At 41.3% G+C, this 20,051-nt stretch overlaps 2 protein-coding genes across 15 annotated transcripts in view; one reads left to right on the forward strand and one right to left on the reverse strand.

Annotated features, from left to right (window-relative positions):
• LOC146865436 (zinc finger MYM-type protein 1-like) overlaps positions 1–19,337 on the reverse strand; it is a 55,210-nt gene extending 35,873 nt beyond the window's left edge. For 2 of the 14 annotated variants that reach the window (XM_085632243.1, XM_085632240.1), the window contains exons 1-2: positions 19,140–19,260; positions 4,172–4,266 (exon numbers count right to left, since the gene is read on the reverse strand). The gene's annotated coding sequence lies outside the window, so the exon portion shown is untranslated. The other 12 variants (XM_085632239.1, XM_085632235.1, XM_085632244.1 and 9 more) reach the window with 9 other exon arrangements.
• MTX3 (metaxin 3) overlaps positions 19,322–20,051 on the forward strand; it is a 168,859-nt gene continuing 168,129 nt past the window's right edge. Inside the window, exon 1 of the mRNA XM_085632246.1 lies at positions 19,322–19,471. Within this exon, the coding sequence (XP_085488372.1) occupies positions 19,391–19,471 (81 nt within the window). The 5' untranslated portion in view covers positions 19,322–19,390. The remainder of the gene's footprint in view (positions 19,472–20,051) is intronic.

Raw genomic sequence — 20,051 nt, forward strand, 5'->3', positions numbered from 1 at the left:
GACTTCAGGTCTTTGAGCACGATATCTTCCGGTGCCTTTTTTCAAGGTTTCCGTCCCTCAAACCCACGCTCTACTACTCTTCTTGGGGTGTGAGTTCTGCGTACACAGGTGCTCCCTCTTTATGCGACTGTGGCCTGCTCTCCACTTCTTTCTCTTTCTCAAACACTCTTTCTGCACCACTTCCTGCACAAACCACCTATCCCTCTCTCTTCCTTTCTATCTATTCTGTGCAGCTCTCACCACATCTATTCACCATGCCACATAATTCCACTACCCAAATACACTGCACACCACCCAATTCCACCAACACGATTCCAATCCAACCCATATACACCCACTCCACTCTAAACCAAAATACATAGGTAAAAGACATTGCCATTTACATCGCCAATAGCTGTAACTCTCACAAATGCGAGACCTATTGCATTGTAAATGCTTGTTTTACATTGCATCACCCTCAATAACACAACATCCTTAGCCGTGGCTGAATTCCACTCTTCCTCAGTGATGTGGAGAAGCTGCCAATGCATCCACTAAGGCTACAACACACTCCTTATCCTGATCAGCATCCAATGCCTCATGATACGGCAACGGTATGCGTGACAGACAGTCCGATTTAACATTTCTGCCTCCTTGAATATATTTGACCACCAAATCATATTCCTGTTACTTTGATAACAAGCAAACTAGCCGGGCAGATACTTTCCCTAACCATTGCCACTCAAAAGATACTCCAAAGGCTTGTGGTCTGTGTACACATCACACGAGGTACCCCAAATATAGGTCTTCAATTTCTGTACTGCTCAAACACATGCCAAATCCTCCCTTTTGATGGATCTGTAATTTATTTCTGCATCAGAAAGAGTCCTGGACGCAAATGACACAGTGATCTCATGACCACTGAACCACTGTCCGAACACCACACCAAGACCTTTAAGACTGGTATCAACTGCAATGTACAATTTGCCTGTGGGAACAAATGGCTGCAGCACGGGAACAAATTATTTTGATGTTTTCAAATGGAGTACTAATAGGACTGGTCCACTCAAATGTACTACCCTTCTTAAGGAGAGATCTTAGGGGCTTGGCAGTCAAAGCATAATCTGGCACAGAACCCCAGTAATAAGCGTAAACATCTTTATCAGCGGGTGGAGGAGAACTCTTGATTGCTTCTAAATTAAAAAAATGTGGTTAATGCCATTCTCTGGTGTGGCCTAATTGTTCCACTTCTTGTACCAAATGTTTACACTTGTTGGGCTTCACGGACAGCCTCTTGTTTGTAGGACATGAAACACCCTTTCCAACGCCTGCAAATACTCCTCACGTGTCTCTGTGAAAATTAAAATGTCATCTTGGAAAGCCTGTACATGGGCCATGTCTTTAAAGGTGGCATCCATAGTTTTTTGGAATACACTTGCCGCTGAACAAGTCCAAAAGGCAAGCGTAAGTACTTGAATACCCCAAAAGGAGTCACAAATGTAGTGAGATACTGAGCATCTTCACTCAAAGAAATTTGATGATACGCTGAATGAAGGTCTATGGTTGAGAAAAACTTTGATCGCCCCATATTAGCTATCACCTCTTGTATGTGTGGTAACAGATGACAATCCACCAAGATATTCTGATTGAGGGATCTCAATCCCACACACAATCTCAAGTCCCCAGTCCCTTTTTTCACCTGAACAACCGGAGAAACCCACTCTGGGGAATCAGTTGGTGGAATAATACCCTCAGATTCCAATTTCCCCAATAATTTTCTTAAACCTTTCTTACGCTTATTGGCACTGGCCTAACCTGGAGCACCATTGGTAACGCATCAGCTTTAATTTTATAAAATGCTAAAATCCTTGTACAGTACCCACTTGATCGGTAACATATTTGGAAATGACATGATCATGCGATCCATGATACCTCCTGGCACATCAACAGTCGAAACAGACTCCAAACCATTCCGACTGGGCACGTCACCTAAGGCAACAGGAACATTATGACCAGGACATAAAATAATTCCCAAATTGGCTTGCTCCCTCCAGCCCACAATGTCCATGCCCTTGATAGCAAGATACATTTTTGTAATAGTGGATCTTCCCAAACACTGCAAAGTGATCCAAAAAAATCCCAGAAGGTGACTGTCCTGATCCCCAAATGCCTTAGGACTGATATAAGGGTGGACCAGAACAAATACCTTGGGCCAGAACTTATGGCAAGTATGGTCAGCTAAAATTGCGACTAGAGCCCTGGAATCAGCTATTCCGTAAGATGTCTTTCATCAATAACTTTTTCACATAAAGGTCCTTTAACATGCTTCTAAGGACCACTAGTAGCATCAGGCATTCCCACCATCAACATCACATTTGAAAATCTATCAACACATACCTGTGCCTCATCACACAAATCACCAATGTACACATTACTGATCTTCAATTTGCTGGTACCACCACCACCACCACCACTCAAAGAGCTTTCACACACCCCTTGAAAATGCCCCAACTTGTGACATCTCATACCTCTTGCTAATAGCAGGAAAAGAAGGATTGTTTCCAATGTAATTTCTTGAACCACACCAACAGCATACTCGCTGGCCACGACCTCTTTGTCCTTGAGCCCTTACCTAACTTTAAATGATTACTTACAGCACAAACCAAATGATCCTCAAGTACACAACTAACAGGAGGTTGCCCCCCATGATTCGCCAACACTTTAGAGGTGATAATAGATCTCTCTATACTTTTCGCTACATGAATTGTCTCTGCCAAAATTAAGCTCGGACATGTTAACAAACATTCCTGAATTTTTCTAGAACAACAATAAAACACATATTGGTCACAAATGAAAATAGCCTCATTGTTCCCAAAATCACAGTTTGCTGCTAAGACACGTAGAGTAGCGATATACTCTTTCACCGACTCATCACATGTTTGCTTACACATGGCAAAGTGCAACCTTTCCAACAAATCACTTGAATCATCTTTTTTCATCCTTTTCATTGCTTCCAAGAAAACATTCCATGGAGTGTCATCACCTCGAGGTGAAGGAATAGGTGGCAAATTATCAAAAACACGCTGCCCTGCCACTCCCAAATGGTTTGATAGACGCGCATATTTTCTACTCGGTTGGTATCCATTAGCATTAATTGCAGAGAGGTAATTTTTAAAGTTTCGCAACCAGTCCCACCATTTCACTTCTGGCTTTTCTGCTTTCTGTAAAAACAGAGGACGTTGTACAACTCCTTGACGTGCAGCCATGGCAACACCAGAAATCTGTTTATTATGAATACAAAGTTCTGCCATTCTCTTGAAATAGTGCACAAATAACTAAATGCAGAGTGCTTCCCTAAAGGAGGAGTTATGGTAAAATATAAATACCCCAGAGTGAATTGAACAATAGTTTTTTTACACTGGAGACGAGTTGAGGGAGCTGTGGAGGGGAACAGTTCTGCAACATCATCATCCATGGATCAAGTACAAGGCAAGTTAATAGTATTGGTGTGGAGTAATCAACAAAATGGAGGAAAGTGATGTCTGGAACTGATTAACATCAATCAAAACTAGCTCTGTATATCAAACGCTCATTTTTCATGTGTATATATGCAATAAACTTTTAATTTACTGAGCCAAACTGTCAGAGAAAAGCAGGTCTGCCTGTAACCTGGATTTTAGATTACGCAGCATTAACATTGTGCCTGCCGGTGTTCTGTACTTAAAGACAAGCAGTGTTGGTATTCAAAATAAGTTGGGGATAGGGGCATCGCTGTGTGTGCCTCCCTGTGGTTTAAGTGAAGTTAACCGGCATCTGCACAGCGTGGTCTAAGTGAAAATAACCGGCATCTGTGTGCGCGGTCTGCAAAGATAAAGGAAAAGCAGACTCCGGCGCGAGGCCAGTATCGGCGTGCGGCCTATGCACCAGGGTGCGCGGTGTCAGCACCGTCTGTTCAAATGCACTGTGACAACACGCAAGAGGCCGAGTTGGAAGAGCTGTGACAAACAGGCAAACGGCAGATTGCTTAAATATCCAGATTGCTCAAACATCATTTCAATATGTGTTCACTAGTACACTGACAAGGCAGACATACGGCAGAGTCGGGGCACGTCCAGACCGTATTAAAATCCCAACATACTGTGTAACTGTGGAAAGAAAAGAAGTAAAGTAAAATACTCTTCTCACTTCGTACCTCTGGGTTTCTGGTTGTGATTTCCTGCTTTTTGCTTCAACAATTAATTTCCTGTTTCCTGTCCCGGCAACTGTATTAGAAGAAGGACTATTGGCCTATGACAATGAACATAAAAATAAGACTGCTGTAATAAGGACTATGGACTCATTACAATGAACATAGAAATAGACTGCTACAATAAGGAGTCAAATATTTGCATTATTTGTTTTAGTTTATTGTGGTAGCTTATTATATTAAATTGTTATTTTAACTTATTGTTTTAGTTTATTGTGTTGGGTTTATTGCAGTGATGGCAGATCAAGGCATGGCTTCCCCTCCACCTTTCTTAGCTTCTCCTGGAGATCCACCTGTGCCGTGGAACTGTTTCTCACGTACATGTTGGCAATTTGTGGCGATTGTTATGGTCCACCCAGATGTCAAGCAATTCTTCTCCATCATTTAGGCATTGAGGGGAGGAGAATTTATGAAGATTTGCTGGAAGTATCCTTAGGGATGGGTGATGGGCAACCAAACAATGTTTTTGATATGTCCATGCAAATGTTAGATATCCAATTTACCTCTAAGACCAACTTGGTACTGGAACGACATAAGTTCTTCTCCAGTGTGCAAAAGATGGATGAAGACATAGCGTCTTATGTTGCAACCTTGAGAGGATTAGTATTGTCATGTCGCTTTAAACAGTGAACAGATTCTCTTATTAGCGATCAAATAGTGCAATGCACCAACAAGAGGGTTAAGGAGAGGTTGTTAATGAAGGACCCCAACTTAAGAGGAAACCATTCAAATTGCAAAAGGCATGGAACATACGGCGATACGGTTAAAGGAGATCGATAGTACAAGCAATGAGAAGAGACAGTGTCATAGGTGAAGTTGGAGCTGTGCAGCCAGTGAAAAGAATGAAGATAGAAATGGTGATACTAAAAAATTGAGTGAGGAAAGAAACAAAGAGGAACTAGAGATGAGACAGAGAAATACAAATTGGAGAGAAATAAAGTGTTTCCGATGTGGTGCTGCAGGCCATATCGCATCTAGTGCAATGTGTGCAGCTAGAAATGTGGTGTGCAGAAAATGTGGGAAAAGGGGACTTCTAGCTATAGTGTGCAGAACCAAGATTGAGGTCAGGGATACACAAAGAGTCAAACTAGTTGATCAAGAAGTTAACAATACTTCTGAGAGTATTCAAGAAATAATTTTGACTGTGGAGGAAGAGAAGGAAGCCAAAAGCGAAGAGGCAAAGGTCAAGTTACCAGGAGTAAAATTAGAAAGTGTTGACAGAGAAACCGCAGTGTCACGTTCTCTTTGATGGACAACCCATAGAGGTATTAGTAAACTCTGGGAGTCTAGTCACTCTTATTTCTAGGGAAACATTTGAGAACAAATGGTGCTGCACTGATGGTTCCCAACTGCGTAAGTCTGTTATAAGATCTGTGGGATATGCAGGGAAAAAGATAGACATTTTTGGAATGAAATGGATTACAATCAATTTTAAGGGCAGATATGTCTATGGAAGGTGTACATTACTGACTATGGATCAGATTTGCTAGGTTGGCGTCATCAGCGGGATCTGGGCATAATGATCAATTCCCAATGCTGTGGAACCGATAATGTTGGCTGAACAGAATGTGGTGGAAGAAGTCTATGTGGGGGACCATGAGGGCTCGATGAAGAAATATCCTAAAGTGTCTTCCGACGAATTGGGTCTGTTGAAGGGGGGTTCTCACATAAAATTGTTCTAAAGGAAGGTGTAAAACCAGTGGTGCACTAAGTGAGAATGTTCCTAACATGATGATGGAACCTTTGAGGCTAGAACTGTAAAGACTACTGAAAACAACAAATCATCGAGCCTATTGAAGCCACCGAATGGTTAGCTCCAATTGTGGTGGCACCTAAGGGAGAAGGAAAGATTAGGTTGTGCATTGACTTACGTGACTTGAACAAGTGCATTTGGGTAGACAGGCAACCACTACCAAACATTTCCGAAATGTTGACCATGGAGGGTGAAAGAGTTGTGTTTAGCGTCCTGGACATGTCATCCGCATACCATCAAGTTAATCTTCACATGAAGTCACGTCATCTGACTTCTTTAGTTACTCTGTTAGGTGCATTTCGTTACAAGAGAATCCCTTTTGGACTTGCTTCGGCCTCAGCAGTTTTCCAAAGGGTAGTGAAGAATATCTTCAGAGACTTATATCAGATTTTGTGTTTTCAAGATGATGTACTCATTGTGGGAAAGAATGATCGTGACCATGACAAGTTGTTTGAGGAAGTGATGTTGAGGTTGGAAAAACATGGCTTGACTGTGAAGAAAGAGAAATGCCAAATTAAGAAAGAGGAAGTAGCATATTTAGGACATACCATTAATGCTAAAGATACGAGTCCAAAGAAGAGTATTGTAACAGCAGTTGAGAATGCGTGCAAGCCTAACGCCAAAGATGAATTGAAGTTGTTTCTAGGTTTGGCAGAATACTGTGCAAAGTTTGTGAGGAATTTTACGGAGATTGTTGAACCCTTGAGGGGGTTAATGAAAAAGGGAGTAGGGTAAAATTGGACGGAGGAGTCTGAGAGTGCCTTCCAAAAAAGGAGCGTATCGTTCGTGCCCCCACCTTGGGTCATTTTGATGTAAGGAGTAAAATGTATGTCATCACTGATGCTAGCAAAGTAGCGATTAGTGCAGTTTAACACAACTTAAGGATGGAGTTGAGAATGTGATTGGGTTCGCATCCAGGAGATTGAAAGGAGCAGAAACTGCTTACTCCGTGATTGAAAGCAAGACTTTAGCCTGTTGCTGGCGAATCAATAACTTCGGGTTCTATGTGTGGGGAATTCCTTTCAAACTAAGAACTGACCACAAGCCTTTAACTTATATCTTCGAGGGCGAAGAGGTTTGGAAGGAAATGTTACACCACGCATCACTAGATGGTTGTTAACTGTGATGGAGTACAACTTTGAAATAGAATTTGTGAAGGGTAGCAAGAATGTGGTGGTAGACTTTGTGATGGGTAGCAAGAATGTGGTGGTAGACTATCTGTCGAGGATGTCTGTTGATATAGAGGAAACAGTTGCTGAGATAGCTTACAGAAAGGATATGTTTGTGGATGGGGAGTTAGCTATTGTTGAAAGTGAATGGATGGTTGCAAGGGAGGATGATGATGTTATGAAGGAAGTGGAGGAGAGGGTTGTGTGTGGATGGGAGGACAGTGATGGACAGAGAGAGAAAATGTGTGAATTCTTTAAGATCGGGGACGAGTTGTGCATTGTTGATGGAAAGTTAAGGAGAAGGACCCAGTTTGTTCCTCCCAAGAGTATTCGACCTAGGATTCTTGACATTATTCATGAAGGACATCTTGCCTGTGGTGTCATGAAGAGGAAGGTGAGAAAATCGTTCTGATGGAATGGTGTCGATCACGATGTTGAGGAAACAGTAAAAGATTGTGTAGCATGTGCAAATAGTGATAAGACCAAGATGGTTAGAGCTTTTAGGTTTCCTGACAAGCCCTGGGAGAAGCTAGCCACTGAGTTTCTGGGACCCGTAACTAGACTGGGAACAGCAAACAGGTTAATTCTAGTTTTTACTAGTAGATTACCACTCCAAGTGGTTTGTGATCAAGGTGGTGCCAGAAGTGAGCACATCAGCTGTCATCGAGTTCATGGAGGAAACCTTCATGGATGAGGGAATACCAAAGATTATTGTGTTGGATAATGGGGTGCAATTTGTGTCTAGTGAAATGACGGCTTATCTTTCTGGTATGGAGATTATGCAGGAGAGGGTAGCTCTCTTTCGACCTCAAGCCAATGGGTTGGTGGAGAGAGTGAACTGGTTGGTGATGGTGAATGTACAGTTGTCCTTGGCTAACCACTTATTGTGGAAGAAGGAATTGAGGAGAATGATGTGGTCACATAGGACAACTCCTCATTCTGTGACAGGGATTTCACCGTTTGTTTCCTTAAAGGGAAGGCTGCTGGGTACGAAAGAATGTCCTGTGTGGTTGGGAAGTATAGTGAAGGTCGTAGTTATGTTAATGGACTTATAGAGTGCATAGCTGCCCCAGCAACAGGGCGTCCCAGGGCTATGTCTAGCATAGTAGGTATCCAGGAGGCTACTGATTGGAGAATAACCACGGCGTGACCATTTTCCTAAAGATCTAGTGGTCGGATGTGCTGCGTGCGGCAAGGGGAATGGAGTTCCACAGGGTCGGTGCCATTGCCCTAAATGAACGGCCACCCGCTCTTGCCCTGCATACCCGAGTTATTCGGGCCAGGTGCAAATCCGCAGAGCACAAAGCCCGTGCAGGAACGTACCGGAAGCACATATCACTTAAGATGTCAGGACAAAGGTCATAGAGGATCTTATGGGTAGTGCAGAGAGCTTTAAAAGTAGACTCTCTGCTCTATAGCTAGCCCGTGGAGCCTGCAAAGAAGGTCCAATACATGGCAATATTTTGGAAGTGCAAAGAGAGCGGTGGGCGGCCGCATTCTGTGACCGTTGAAGCCTTTTGGTCACTGACTTGTTGACGCTGAGGAGCAACCCGTTACAGTAGTCTAACCTTGACACGACGGTGGACTGAATAATCAATTGTCGAGTATGTGTGTCAAATAGTCCCAAAATCAGCTTTAAGCCATTTAGCAAGCCAAAGCAGGTACCCGTGAGTGCCTTGGTGTGCCCCTCATATGAGAGGACTCCATCCACCAGAACTCCCAGGTTCTTGACGACCAATTTAGGTTGAGGGGGTACTCCAAGGGCCACCATTGACTGCCCCACAGATGAGTGTCTTTGTCCACTAGGAGAACCTCTGAACAAGGATTGAGAGGAAGTAAAAAGAGAGTTCTAAGGTTGCAAGGGAAGAATGTGGTATACTACAACAGAATGAAGGGTGTGAGAAGGTGTGGCATTGGACCTGGTGATTGGGTAGGTGTGAGAAAAAGAGAATTTGTTCCTAAGGGAGAAAGCAAGTACTCTACTCCATGCAGAGAGAAGGAAGTCAAGCGCAGTGTGGTGGTCCTGGAGAATGGCACTACAACAAGTATGGGTGATGTGTGTAGTGTCATGGGTTAATCCTCTGCAATATGTGCACCATTGTGTGTGTGTTGCGTTACAGTTATTATTGTTTCTACAATCACTCTGTTATAACCTTATAGCATGCAATTATTTCTGGAGTTCTATTATTGTTGCTAGTAACCTTTTTATGGCTGACTTGTCTCATCATTTACATAGTGTCAATGCACACTCGCCAAATATTGCAGGCCAAAGTATAAAATATTTGCAATATGCAGACGATACTATTCTTCTAAGTCACACGCAAATAGGGCTGCAAAGATTGATCGATATATATTGGTGAATGGTTTACAAATAAATGCCAAAAAAACAAAAATTATGATAATAGGATCAACAAAATCAGAAAAAGACATTATGGAAAATGAAGGATTTATCTATTGAAACAGTAAAGCAGTATAAATTTAGGAGTTACGCTGGATGATAGAATGACTTTTAAACCACACTTTGATAACTTCAAGGCCAAGGCAACTTCATTGTCTTTTGCCTTTAGATCGTTGCATGATAAACTTTCATGCCCTAGTAACAATCATTTATTAAAAGTAATGAAGGCAAAACTTATCCCTGCGCTTACATATGGGTCAATAATTTCCAAGGAAAAAAGTTAGCCAACTGCTGGAAAAATTACAAATAAAAGTTTTTAAGTCCATTTTTAGGATTTCAAAAAATGTTGGACACGCTAGTTAGAGTGGAATTTGGTTTGCTAAACCAAATATTGGTAAGACGAGCTGCATTTTTAAAATGCCTATTTTCACTTTATTTATCGGACCCAGAGTCCCTTGCATGTATGTGTTGGCAAGAAATAAATAAGGAGTATGCAAGACCATGGAGGTCATACTTAACGTAAAGTTTGAATACTTTTAAGCTCCAACCTTTTGACAATATGATTAGAAATAAAACCATTTTAAAACAGATTTTAAATCAATCAACTAACTTGCAATCATTAATATTGGATCAGGAGCAGACTGTAAAAAATAAATTAAAAAAAAGAACGCCTGGTCGGTTATTAATTCGTATAATAAAATTGAACCCCAATTCTATCTAACATCTTGCTTGGACACCGGTGGTAAGGGGTATATTGCTTAAGCTTAGATTTGGAAATTACCCAACAAAAGATGGTACAACTAGATGGGTACAAGTTTGACAATCACAAAAGTGTAGATTATGTGGTTATATTAATGAAATGTTATTGCACATTGTATGTATTTGCCCCAAATTGTGTCAAGAAAGATTAACACTTTTAAAACCAACATTTAACGAACAAGGGGTGAGAATGTGTCGCCAAGCAATAATACTGTGCCTCCAAGGGCGTATCATCAATTTAACAGTTAACTTTGTCAAATGTATTATTATAGCGGAGAAAAAACTGGCTAAGGACGATGTTGTGGTCATATAATAGGAATAGAAAGCGGCTGTGATTCCAACTATATTGTTTTCCCCTATACTGACAATGTAACTTGATACATTTTATAAAATATCTGAGATTCGGGGTAATTTTAAGAAACGTGGATGCACTTTATATTTTAAGTACTAAGATCACAACTGGACCAAACATGTGTTACTGTATGCTCTGCTTCTTTTTAGGGGCTGTTTAAAAACCTGAGAGGGGACTCAAAGATTATCTGTATGGATGGGTTTACTAATATGTATGGTGAATAATAATGAAATGTAATGTTTATATTCGATTATGAACAAAATACATTGTCAGCATTCCATCCATCATTTGTTTGTTGTAACGCTTTTCGCCCTAAGTGGGATGGGTATTCCCAGACGTGGGACCCGTGCTCACTACGCCACTGGAGTCAAGCTATCCTGGCTGATGACGGCTGATAGCCAGAAACCGGTCCTAGGATGCTTGATTCCGGTCCAGGGAAGACATGGCTTGGCAGTTCGGGCTGGACTGTTCCCATGAGGCACAGGGTCAAGACTGATTTGCATATGGCCATGTCTGAACTGGGGTGGTGTAGTGGGCAAAAGAACGATGGATTTAACCCAGATCTCGACTGGGGGAGAATGTATGCATTGTCAGCATTCCATCCATCATTTGTTTGTTGTAACGCTTTTCGCCCTAAGTGGGATGGGTATTCCCAGACGTGGGACCCGTGCTCACTACGCCACTGGAGTCAAGCTATCCTGGCTGATGACGGCTGATAGCCAGAAACCGGTCCTAGGATGCTTGATTCCGGTCCAGGGAAGACATGGCTTGGCAGTTCGGGCTGGACTGTTCCCATGAGGCACAGGGTCAAGACTGATTTGCATATGGCCATGTCTGAACTGGGGTGGTGTAGTGGGCAAAAGAACGATGGATTTAACCCAGATCTCTTGACTGGGGGAGAATGTATGCATTGTCAGCATTCCATCCATCATTTGTTTGTTGTAACGCTTCTTTTTAGGGGCTGTTTAAAAACCTGAGAGGGGACTCAAAGATTATCTGTATGGATGGGTTTACTAATATGTATGGTGAATAATAATGAAATGTAATGTTTATATTCGATTATGAACAAAATACCTTTTTATGATATTTTATGTATTTCTAACAGTTATAAAGATATGGTAACACTTCCTCATTATCTTTAAGGAATGTAAGAAATTGCCTTGTTTTATGAACGGTGTTGTTTTATTGTAATGATTTTAATTAATCGGACAATAAAGAATATATATATAGTTGTTCTAAGAGTTCTAAATCACAAATGTGAATTTCCTGTTCAGGATATTGTAGGGGGGGGGGGGGGAGATGTGTGGAGACATGCAGAACTGACAGCATAGAATGTTATGATATCAGATCTGAGAAGGGAATGTTAAGGCATTGTAACTGAAGAAGCTGGTGAGCATTGAGCTTAGCTGGAGATGTTGTGCTAAAAATAAAGCTTTATAAGAAGTATATGCTGTCCCTGGACCTTTACACACTCCTACCAGCTGGTAAAGGCTGCTCCACTCAAAACTCAAGCATCGATGCAACAAACAGCGGGATTTACCTCAAAAATACCATCCCGACAATCCACTGTGTAAAATTGCCAGTGGAAGCAGCCAAAGTGCGTGACGGAATGAGGTCACAAGTCGGGCGCTGGCATCCAAACCAAAACACGCGAACAAGCTTTTTCAAATCGGCAAGCAGTGACGTAGAGCCACTATACATAAGATTACCTCATCGGAACAGTTTGTCACTGCATATGTACAATAATTGTTGTGAAGGAATCCTCAAGTGCGGAGACATTCCAAATGTTTGTCCAGTTAACACAAGCAACAGTTTAATGGCTCACCAGTTTAACGCTCGCCAGCACCCTCGTGCATAATTCACACCCAGGGTATCCAAAATAGAAATCTAGACAATGTTCACATCGGCCACATCAAATAGAAAGCGGTATCCTCATAACATCAGCGAGCCGCTTTCAGTGGGTCCAAGCGACAGTGGGAGGTTGAACCCCACTCCTGGTACCAAAATGTAGTGTGCAGCCACAGGAATCTCTCAGAACATCTCAGCCACGGTCTGAAAAAAAGCTGGAGACTGATGGTGTAGCTTGAAGTATCTTTACTATACAATTGGACCCATGACCACTCCGCACGGCTCAAAGAACAGTTGGCAACTGCTCATTCGCCTGTAGTTCTAGAACCCACACAATACACAATGAAGTCGCATTCTAGAAAATAATGTATAAGCAGAGCTACAGCATGCATTGGTAAAATCAAATACTTTACAGAGCACATCGATAATAACAACCTGAATGGAATACTACACCTCCCAACATGAAGCTTGGTGAAAGCCACAATAAAGCACCCTAAATTTTCACCCCCCCCCCCCCCCATAGATGTCAAATCAACTTCAAGCCTGATTGAAGCGTAAGGTGTACAGATCAAAAATGTAAATAACTTCTAGATTTAGTTGTTTTTAATCATGTTTAACATATTAAAATTACGCAAGTGTTGAGTAATGTCACGTAAAAAGGGTAACGCAAAATGGCATAAATTATGCAAATTAAACCGGTACAACTGAAATGTCAACCTTGTATAAACATGAAAACTCAGCTCGTTTTGGGCTCGAGGGTCCACGAGGACCTCAAGCTGCGCAAGAGCCAGTGTTGTGTTGGATAGTTCTATGTAATCTTTCTGCGTGCTGTCTTTGGGTTCCAAATTCTCGGTTGGATTCTGGAGACAGTAGCTGCTGGGGAAGACGAGAGCAGAGGAGGTTGTTCCGTTCGCTCTCCTGAGTTGGTGCTTCATTTAGAAATAAACGAGCTTTAATATTATTTCTGTCTACGACTGTTCATTACATACTGGCGACGAGCGTCTTTGAAGCACCAAGAACCTACAAATATAGCGTGCAAGTTCTTATGCATTACGGCGAATACCTGTTTAATACTACATGGAAAGATAAACCTTGGCATGTTGGATTACCTGGATTATCTGCTTTGAGTCTTCAAGTAAGGATTTTCTGCTTCTTTCCATCCATTATTCTTCTATTGCTGGCTTTTACCCTTATGATCGGCGTAGGATCATTTTTCGACTTGCCGAGGCGTTCCATTCAGTTGGTGTGATGTCCGCTCCCACCATCTTCAGCCGATTAAGCGTCTACTTCACCTCTGGAATTACGTATGTTACACGTCATTGCTAGGCTCCGAGATTATCACACCCTCGCCTAGTTACAGCCATTCCTATTGTAACGCAACGTTTTGGATCACCTCACGTTGCGAGGTCACGTTACGTGCCTCTATTTTGTTTTCCATTACGAACTAGGGACACAGCTGATGAAGGTGTCAATTTCAACAGCGTATCTGTTAAGTTTGCAGTGCTCATAAGCGTCTATTTCCACAACAGCCACAGCTAAGTTTGCAGCTTTTTACAAGAGCAATACAGTCTGAGGCCTTCTATAGGTAAATTTTTCATATTTTACAATTTCAACAGCGAACTAGTTCTTTGTTCAAGTGAAGAGTGGACGCTGTTCATTTTATGTGGAATTATCGTTTGGCTCCTATTTTCTAGACTTCATTTCTCATAGCCATGGCAGCTCAAAACGTTACACTGCAACTCCCACAAGCCTTGTGGCCAGTCGGAAGCAACAACCCATGCATGAAAGGGGTGGAATGGAAGGCTTACTTTCTTAATGTCTTGGAACCCATAGATGATGATGGCAAAATGGCTCCTGCACAGAAAAAGAAAATCATCTTACATTCTGTTGGTCCTCAAGTCCTTAAAGTATATGAACGTATGACTAAAACCTCGGGTGGGGGTGATGCTAATGTCTCATTTAGTACTACAGGGTGTTGATAACCATTTCTTACCTAAAGTCTGTATAGGTATCGTTAGGTATACATTTTTCCAAAGAAAGCAAGAAGCCAATGAAACTGCTGATGAATATATTTCTGCACATACTAAACTTGTGGATGATTGTAAGTTTGATCACATACAGGTACAATTTATTAGATACCAAGTGGTCATGCACACTAGAGACCCAGAAATTCAAGATAGACTTTGGCTAAATGGGGACGCTGATCTTAAAGATATTTTAGCTATTATCAGGAAAGTAGAATTATCTAGCTTAAGAGCTAAAGCTCTAAAATTAGATTCTAAAGTTAATCCTGATGAGATTATTTGCAAGTTCATAAAACAAGACTTTTGTCAATACCATACCCCGATGTTAAAAAAGAAAAAGTGAGGTGAACAAAAAAGGAAGGCTTTAGATGTTAACGTTGTGGCAGTGCTTTTCACTTAGCATCCAGTAAATTTTGTCCAGCTATCAAGCTAAAGTACTCTAACTGTGGCGTAGTAGGACATTTTGCTAAAGTGTGTAAAAAGAAAAAGTATGTTAAAATTAAATGCTTTGATGAGGGTAATTCCAGTGATGGATGTCGGAGTGTAGTAAGGAAACTCTCTATAGATGACACAGAATGTTTAGCACAAGATTTTGACTCAAAAGAGCTTTTTCTTTTGAACATTAATGACAACTCAGTCAGTGAAAGGAAAAAAACATTATGCTCTATGTATATTGGTGGAGTAAGGGTGCAGATGTAAGCGGATTCAGGCTCCCCATATACTATCATTAATGAGAATGTATGGTTGACAAAATTCGTCAAGCACATTGGGCACAAAATAATTGATACTGATATTCATCCAGAAGGGTATTCTGGACAAAAAAATTGACATGCTGGGGTACCGTCATTTAGTGTTTGGATTCACAAATAGGAAATCTTTTGGAAAATTGAATGTTGCCAAGAAAGATCCAGCTGTACTTGGATGGAAGGACCAAGGAGAATAAGGAATAATTCTTAACCCCAACAGCCCGGAACCTGTTATGCTCATGAATGAAAGTAATACTTTGAGTTCAGAAATGTTGGAGGAATTTCTTAAAGTATTTAGTGAAAAAATAGGAAAATTGAACAATTTCAAACACAATATATTCTTAAAACCTGATGCATGTCCCAAAACACATAAAGTTAGAAATATTCCCATCCAAGTAAGAGATGGAGGTGGAAAAAGAGTTAAAGAAGTTGGTAGATGCTGACATCATTGAAACTATTGAGTCCTCACAGTGGATTTCTCCGATTGTTGTCGCAAGACGTAGCAATGCAACAATTTGTCTCTGTATTGATTTGAGACATCTCAATAATAAGATTGTAATTGACAAATTTCCACTTCCAAACATCTCTGCGATGTTAGCCTTAGTTAAGGATGCCAAATATTTCTCTACCCTTGACCTTTCCGCCACATATCATCAGATTCGTTTGGGTGAGTAAAGTAAGTCCTTGACGGCATTTATCACTCCCTTTGGATGTTTTCAATATCGTAGAATGCCGTTTGGGTTGGCTTCAGCCGCAGCAGTTTTTCAGAGGTTGATGTACCAACTATTTGGGGACTTGGCGAACGTGAAATGTTTCCAAAACGATATTTTTATTTATGGTAAAAGCATCAGTAACATGATAGTATTTTAACGAATGTCTTAAATATTCTTCAACAGAGGGCTGACTCTTGAACACTCGAAATGCAAAATTGCTGTACAATCTGTTACATATCTGGGACATGTTTTGTGTGGTGAAGGGGTTTCTACCAAACCATCCATTGTTGAGGCCATTCAAAATGCTCCACCTCCCACGAGTAAGGAGGAAGTAAGATCTTTCATTGTTTTAGTAGAATTCTATTCCAAATTTGTTAAAGGATTCTCTAACCGGGTATATAACATAAGACAGCTGCTTAAAAAATAAAATTTAATTCTGCTGGACGGAAGAGTGCAGTAAGGAATTCACTGACATCAAAAAGCTAATTGTGGAAGCCCCTGTTCTTAGATGTTTTGACCCTGATGGTGAAAGTATTGTCACTGTGGATGCTAGTAACAAAGGACTAGTGGGTGTGTTGTCCCAAATTGATTCAGAAGGTAAGGAGTCCATAGTAGCATATGCCTTCCGCTCCCTGTCTCCTCCAGAGGAAAGAGTCTCAGTCTCTGAGAAAGAAGCATTAGCTTGCGTTTGGGCTCTGGAGCATTTTAGACCTTTCAATTGGGGTAAGCAATGCAAAGTTTGCAGTGACCACAAACCTTTAGTAAAACTATTATCCACTCTAGGCATGTATAATGACTTGGCAAGGATTGCAAGAATGTCTATGAGGTTGCAGGACTTTGTGTACAAAGTTGAGTAGGTTCCTGGGAAAAAAAAGTAGTGGCTGATTTTTTATCAAGCATGCCTACTGACATTAAGGAATGTCATGAGAATGAGTGGGATGATTTCCAAGGAACCTTGGTGCATGATGACAGTGCAATTAGCTTAAAGGAAGAAGAGTGGAAATCTGAGTATACTCAAGAAGTGTGTACACAACAACTTATGTTTGTCGAGCTCGGTTGGCCAAGCAAATGTTCGATTGGGAAAGATTTAAAACCATTCTGGGAAGTGAGGAATGAACTTGCTGTTGTTCATAGATCTCTTTATCGGGGTGATAGTCATACCTCCTAATTCTATGGGGGTGAATATTGTTAAATTGTGCCATGACGGTCACAATGGTATCGTAAGAACTAAACAAAGAGTTAAAAAATGGTACTGGTGGCCGGGCATGGACATACTTATTGAAAGACTTGTTAGAAATTGTGTTTGGTGTACCAATTCAGATAAATCTTTGAAGACATTGAGACCTAACATGTGTGAACCCATCGTCCCCAAGAAACCTTGGCACACTGTAGCAATTGATATTATGGGACCTATAGGCACACCTGCTAAGTATATTATTTCCTTGATTGACATTTTCTAAAGATAGCCTGCGAATAAAGTTGTTGAGAAGGTAGATTCTAAGGAAGTTTTATTGTTTATGGAAAAAGTCTTTGTAAGTGAGGGTTTACCAGTGCAGGTTATTTTTATCAATAGGGTTCCATTTTTATTAAAATTAGCTAAGGATTATTTTGAAAATATTGGAATTTTGCATAGAACCACATCTCTGTATAATCCCAGTGGCAATGGTATGATAGAAAGATTCAACAGAGTGTTAAAGAACACTGTTCAGATGGCTATCAAAAATGGCGCTGACTGGGAAAAAGAAGTTTTTAAAGCGGTGTGGGCATATAGGACTACAGTACATGAAGCCTTTTGAAGTAATGAGAGGCAGAGGAGCAAGAACAATATGTAATCCTGAGTGGATGTTACATATCCCAGTTACCACTGTTCCTATTGAGGTTGTAAGGGAAAGAATTATTAGAACACATTACAAGCACAAGGAAACTTTTGATCGCAACAGAGGTTCTGGTTCTCCTGAAGTGAAAATTGGCTTGTGGGCTAAGGTTAAAAAAACGTGGGAGGTCAGGAAAGATCAGAGCCAATTCTCAGAACTTTTAAAAATATCCAAAGTTTTCAGCAATGCACAACAGCTTAGTGATGGCAAAGCATGGAATTTTAGGAGAATTGCTGTTTTAAAAGCAAAGAAGGACCTGTATGAGAAATTTCAAAGTGTGGAGAAGGATCTAGTCCTCAGAGGACAAACAATTTGTGTGAGGATTTTGATTGCGTCGTTGATGCTGTTCCCAGTGTGTGTAGAAAGGATGTTGCTGAAAGTTGAATTGAGGCTGTTCCCAGTGTGAGTAGGGAGGACGTTAATGTTGCTGAAAGTGTTGGTGAAATTGAAAGTGATGCTGTTCCTAGTGTGAGTAGAGAGGATGTGAATATTGCTGAAAGTGGAAGTGAAGCTGGAAGTAGGGGAGAGATTACAGAGATTAAAAGAGTAGGGACTAGACCTAAATGCCTTTCGATTTTATTTGTGAAGATTCTAATGACAATTATTGAAATTTATTATTAATCTTATTTGGTACTGTATGGTGCACTTCATATGGTTATTGAAATTGTTATTGATCTTTTATTGTATTGTGTGTTTTTTTTAGTTTGTTATGAGGAGAAGATGTGTTGTGTTGGATAGTTCTATGCATCTTTCGTAATCTTCAGCGTGTTGTCTTTGGGTTCTAAATTCTCGGTTAGAATCTGGAGACCTAGCTGCTGGGGAAGACGAGAGCAGAGGAGGTTGTTCCGTTCGCTCTCCTGAGTTGGTGCTTCATTTAGAAATAAACCAGTTTAATACTATTTCCGTCGACGACCGTTCATTACAGCCAGGTTTCTAACTCCAGCTTCCAGGGGCTTGTTCACCTCTAATTATCTCGACTACCCAGCTATGGACACCTCAAATCTACAACATACATCTCCTATCAAACTTTTGTATCTATACAAATACAAAAGTATTTCTTAGGCTCGGCCCACTTACAGCCCAAGAGAGTATCCTGCTAAAATCATTAGTTACCGATCCTCTGTAGAAGAGTAGTGGCACTATCCAATTAAACTGTCTGTTCTACTGGGAAGCGCTGGTACTGTCACACAACAAGTACAATAGCCCTCTTAACCGGTACTTGTCTTATTCAAAACCAACTTATTCCCGCCGCCGTTTCATTTCAGCCCTGCTACTTACTATTTCGCGTTCTCGCTTTTCACTCCCACTTCCCCATGGCGTGCTCCCAAAATATGTTTTCCATGTCTGCCGCTAACTGATTTGTGCTTATGGGCTTTTATGTTTCCATCCACCCAGCTGAGCATCCGCTACCACCCTTACCTCCTCCTTCCTTCCAAACAACGCCAAGCGATTTTAGAGGAGAGGGAAGTGGAGGGCGGGTGGAATCAAGTGCAGAGACTCCTTCCGGGTTAAGGGCAAACGATAACAACATGGCGACTGCCATGAAACTGAGCTGCTGGGGAGGAGACTGGGGACTTCCTTCGGTGCACCCCGAGTGCCTCGTCGTCATGGTAACACAGCTAACAGCCCTTAGAATATCCTTCGTTTTTGACATTGGGGCATAGGGTGATGGTAAGGGGAATGTTCTGGTCTCACAGGAGCAATCTGTCTGCGGGGACGGGATGTGGTCCGTCGGCTAGACTGCAGACCTTGGTGCTGGAAACCAGGGTTCGAGCCTCGGGGTCGCGTCCACAGCCTGTGATTCTGGGCAAATCACTTAATCTCCCCGTGCCTGAATGTGTAATGTAAATAAGGTGCTCGTGTAAAGCGCTCCAATACCATTTGGTCGAGTTTGCGCTATATAATTAATGCAACACCGGGGGTGTAGCGTTACTGGGAAAGCCCGGATCAGGTTTCAATACCCAACAACTGTGAGGTTGCTTCTGGCTCAGACGAATGTCCGATTTCTTTTGCGTTGCACAACTGGGTCAACCAGTGTAAATCAAGATACTACATACATATACGTGCGCGTGAAGTACTAGCAACAAAGATGTTCAAGATGCACTTTTTTTTTGTTTTAGTCCGATACTATTAATGCTATAAATGAAAGCAATGTTGTATTTAATGTGTAACACATTTAAGAAATGTTAA

This window comes from Triturus cristatus, chromosome 2_1 (genome assembly GCF_964204655.1).
Source record: "Triturus cristatus chromosome 2_1, aTriCri1.1, whole genome shotgun sequence".
NCBI classification, from domain to species: domain Eukaryota; kingdom Metazoa; phylum Chordata; class Amphibia; order Caudata; family Salamandridae; genus Triturus; species Triturus cristatus.